Source organism: Atta cephalotes, assembly GCF_000143395.1.
Source record: "Atta cephalotes unplaced genomic scaffold scaffold01196, whole genome shotgun sequence".
Lineage (NCBI taxonomy): Eukaryota > Metazoa > Arthropoda > Insecta > Hymenoptera > Formicidae > Atta > Atta cephalotes.
The window spans coordinates 1-3,161 of NW_012131260.1; the positions used below are offsets into that span (position 1 = coordinate 1).

Consider the following 3,161-nt stretch of genomic DNA (forward strand, 5'->3'; position numbering starts at 1 on the left):
ATATATATATATATATATATATATATATATATATATATATATTATTTATATATATTTATATGTATATCAAGTAAAGGCCACGAGTGTGTTCAATATAAAATCGCTAATATGTTATCGAAACTCATTCGTACGAAAATAGTTCGGTACGGTTTTATCGATAGTAAATAGGCCATGCCATCGCTTATGTTTATTAATCCGAAATGACGGATCGCGCCACAATAGTGATCTGTGTGTAATGTACAAGAAGACAATCGTGACATGCGATTTATAAATAAAATATTCATCTCAAAACAGGAAATATTGGAATTTTGAAAACATAATATATATATTAAAGATTCATATTTTGTTCGCATGATTTTTCTCTAAACATACATATATACATAAAATTAATTACTTATTTGATAAATAATTGTTTAAGAAAACCCTAAATTAATCTTTAAAAACAAAAAATACAACCGGATGTCATGAAATGTCTCCTTGCTTGGAATGGTCGCTGCCCAATACGAACTTTAAGATGGATTATGTCTAAATTTTTATCTAACTCGTTATAGTATAAGCCATATGCCTTATTTCGATTCCTCTCTGATCGATATTTGGTGTAATTATAAATCGCCGATCAACTAATGAATGTCAAGAGCCTTCTGTTTAAATATATAAATAATATGTCAAGAGTACAGCCTTCTGTTTAATGGCCTGAATTAAACGTACAATAGAAGAAAACCGTTCGTAAACAGGTAACGACCGCAATTGCCGTCGCGATGCATCAGCTGAGGTGCAAATAGTGAGAGTAGCGTTGATGGCTTCTTGAAAATAAATTCTTATTACCGAGGACGGACGATATCGCATGACGGCGCGATAAAAACTGCGACGGGCAGGGCAGCACCGGTAGATAACCAGCAGTTAAGTATCGCGTTTCGCAACGCGAAGAAATGACCGGCAGTAATACTTATGGTGAGGCGAGACAATACTAGCACCTCGATAATCGGGATGATGGTTTATCGATGCGCCGAGAAAGGTTTAAGTAACGGTAACGAATTCACTACCGGAAATTTTCTTGTCACTTGAACGCAAAGTGCCTTTATCGAAACAAGAATATCATTACGCTAAATTATTAGAGTAATATTGATTTTTGCTATTAAGAGACAGTTACAAGAATTACTAGCTTCACAAGCAAGGCACTTTTGCGCGAAGTAGCGAGAAAATTTACTCGCGCTCCTGAGACGGGTGACGATTCCGCGATACAGCCAATCATGCAGCGTTAATTAACGTGGAAATATATGTGGAAGACGGCGCGCGAGTCGCTCACTGTCGCGTTCCTTACCTTAAAAAGGTAAAATCTTTGATTATCAGTTTGCGTGAAGATATAGAATTGTCATCAAGCTAACGTAGGCGTAAATATTGATTATAATTCTCGATATACGATAGTTACGGTTGTAACTATCAACTTTCATTCGTGCAATTTTTGAGAAAAGTTGAAGTGTAATTGATTGATAATGTATGTCTGCTATTCAAATTATTCTATTTATACATTTATTGTAGAATCTATACCTCTCTCTATTTCTCTCTCTATCTTATTAATCGCTTTCTTTTTTTCTCTCCTTCTCATTTTCATTTTACTGCATTCTTCGCAAAAGTCAGGTGAGAAATTGAAGATAGAAAAGGACATGTATAAGGTAAGTGATTAGATGCACGCACATTAATTTACATGTTCTCGAATTGATCAACGCGGCGTTTGGTGTTGCCCTTGCGAATTTCGCGAAGCGTCTTGTATTTGTCGCGGCCCTGACGCACATTTTCCCTGTGGATCTTGTCCATCACCGTCTCCTTGGACTCGTCACGTGACTGAGCGAGATCCTGCTTTAATGCCTGTCAATAAAAGCAACATTTCATTGTAACAATATATACAGTAGACTTTTTTGCAAAGTTTGCATCAACGTATTTCCATATTTTAAAGAATAAAAGCAATTAAAAAAAATTTAACTACGTAAAATTACAAAGTTATTTAAAATAAGAAATAAAATCTGAATAAAATATATTAACGTTGCATATCAACGTACCTTCAATTGATCGTTAAGACGTTCACTTCTCTCCGCTAAAGTGCGTCGCTCTCCGACAGGATCGATTATTGATTCGTCAGTCGCGAGGTCCTTAGTAACGTCTCCTTGAGGAACTTCGTCCTCACCCTCCTCCTCACCCTCTTCGTTTTCCTCGACGTGATGATGATGTGGAGTCTGATTAGCCTGATATTGTCGGTCAGCTTCTTCTTGTCTTAATCTTGCATAATAAACGATAAATACGCAATTATCCCCAATTATGTTAATTAAGAAACAAAGGATGAGAAAAAGAAGAAAACTGGTCGTACTTGGCAGCTTCAAACTCAGCCTGTAATCTCCTAGCTTCTGCGTCCTTAGCCTCCACCTCAGATTGTATGCGTTGTACTTCCTCTTGTTTAGCTCTTATTTCTTGTTCGAGTTTAGCGCGCTCCGCAGCCTCCATTTCGTGCGAGAGTTCCAATTTCTCCATCATTGCTGTCAATTCCTATGTCATACACAATACAAATTACAAAAACAGTTCAAATAACGGCTTATAACATAAATTAAATAATTAAAGAAAGGAGCATTAAAACCTACATTGATTCTTAGTGACAGACAATTTTTATATAAAACTATCACTTAATAATATTATAAACTTAATAACATGATAAATATATAATAAATGTTTTGACTTTATATTAGATCATCATCCATATGTGTATTGCTTAAAGTAAAAATTTAAACAATAATTTTCTATGAAACATTATACTAATATTATAATGGTTACAACTTTTGTATGCTACTTATAAACCTGCAATTAAATTTGTGAATACATTATAGGATCCCTCAATAGACCTCAAATTTTCGTCTATAAAATCGTAGAAAACATCAAGTTAACCGAGTGTCATTTTTTAATTTCAATTTGACAACACAGCAGCCGCAATTGTCTTAATGCTCATAAATTCTGTATGATTATCTTTATAACTGATTATCTGTATAACTTATATATTTTATTTGAGCGAACAATAAAAAACATCAATATTATATCTTATAAGATGATTTATATTAGGTGTACAACTTTGCTTCCGCCGTTTTCCTATAGATGGCTTTAGCGGTAAGTGGTGGTCG

The 3,161-nt window shown here is 34.5% G+C and overlaps 1 protein-coding gene across 1 annotated transcript; it reads right to left on the reverse strand.

The window, feature by feature from the left end:
- Nucleotides 1-1,520: 1,520 nt before the first annotated feature.
- LOC105625377 (moesin/ezrin/radixin homolog 1-like) lies at nucleotides 1,521-2,534 on the reverse strand. Its single transcript, XM_012206710.1, has 3 exons — nucleotides 2,363-2,534; nucleotides 2,058-2,274; nucleotides 1,521-1,866 (listed from the first exon to the last, which is right to left on the reverse strand). Exons 1-3 carry the CDS (start codon nucleotides 2,524-2,526, stop codon nucleotides 1,702-1,704), a joined length of 546 nt encoding a protein of 181 aa, XP_012062100.1. The 5' UTR covers nucleotides 2,527-2,534; the 3' UTR covers nucleotides 1,521-1,701.
- Between the last annotated feature and the right edge of the window lie 627 nt (nucleotides 2,535-3,161).

Bases quoted from the DNA above. Each gene is read 5' to 3' on its own strand.
- LOC105625377 (XM_012206710.1), bottom strand. From the start codon at position 2,526: ATGATGGAGAAATTGGAACTCTCGCACGAAATGGAGGCTGCGGAGCGC. The intron at 2,275-2,362 runs GTACGACCAGTT...TTATTATGCAAG, and splicing joins GCTGAGTTTGAAGCTGCCAA to ATTAAGACAAGAAGAAGCTG. The intron at 1,867-2,057 runs GTACGTTGATAT...TTTTATTGACAG, and splicing joins GTCTTAACGATCAATTGAAG to GCATTAAAGCAGGATCTCGC.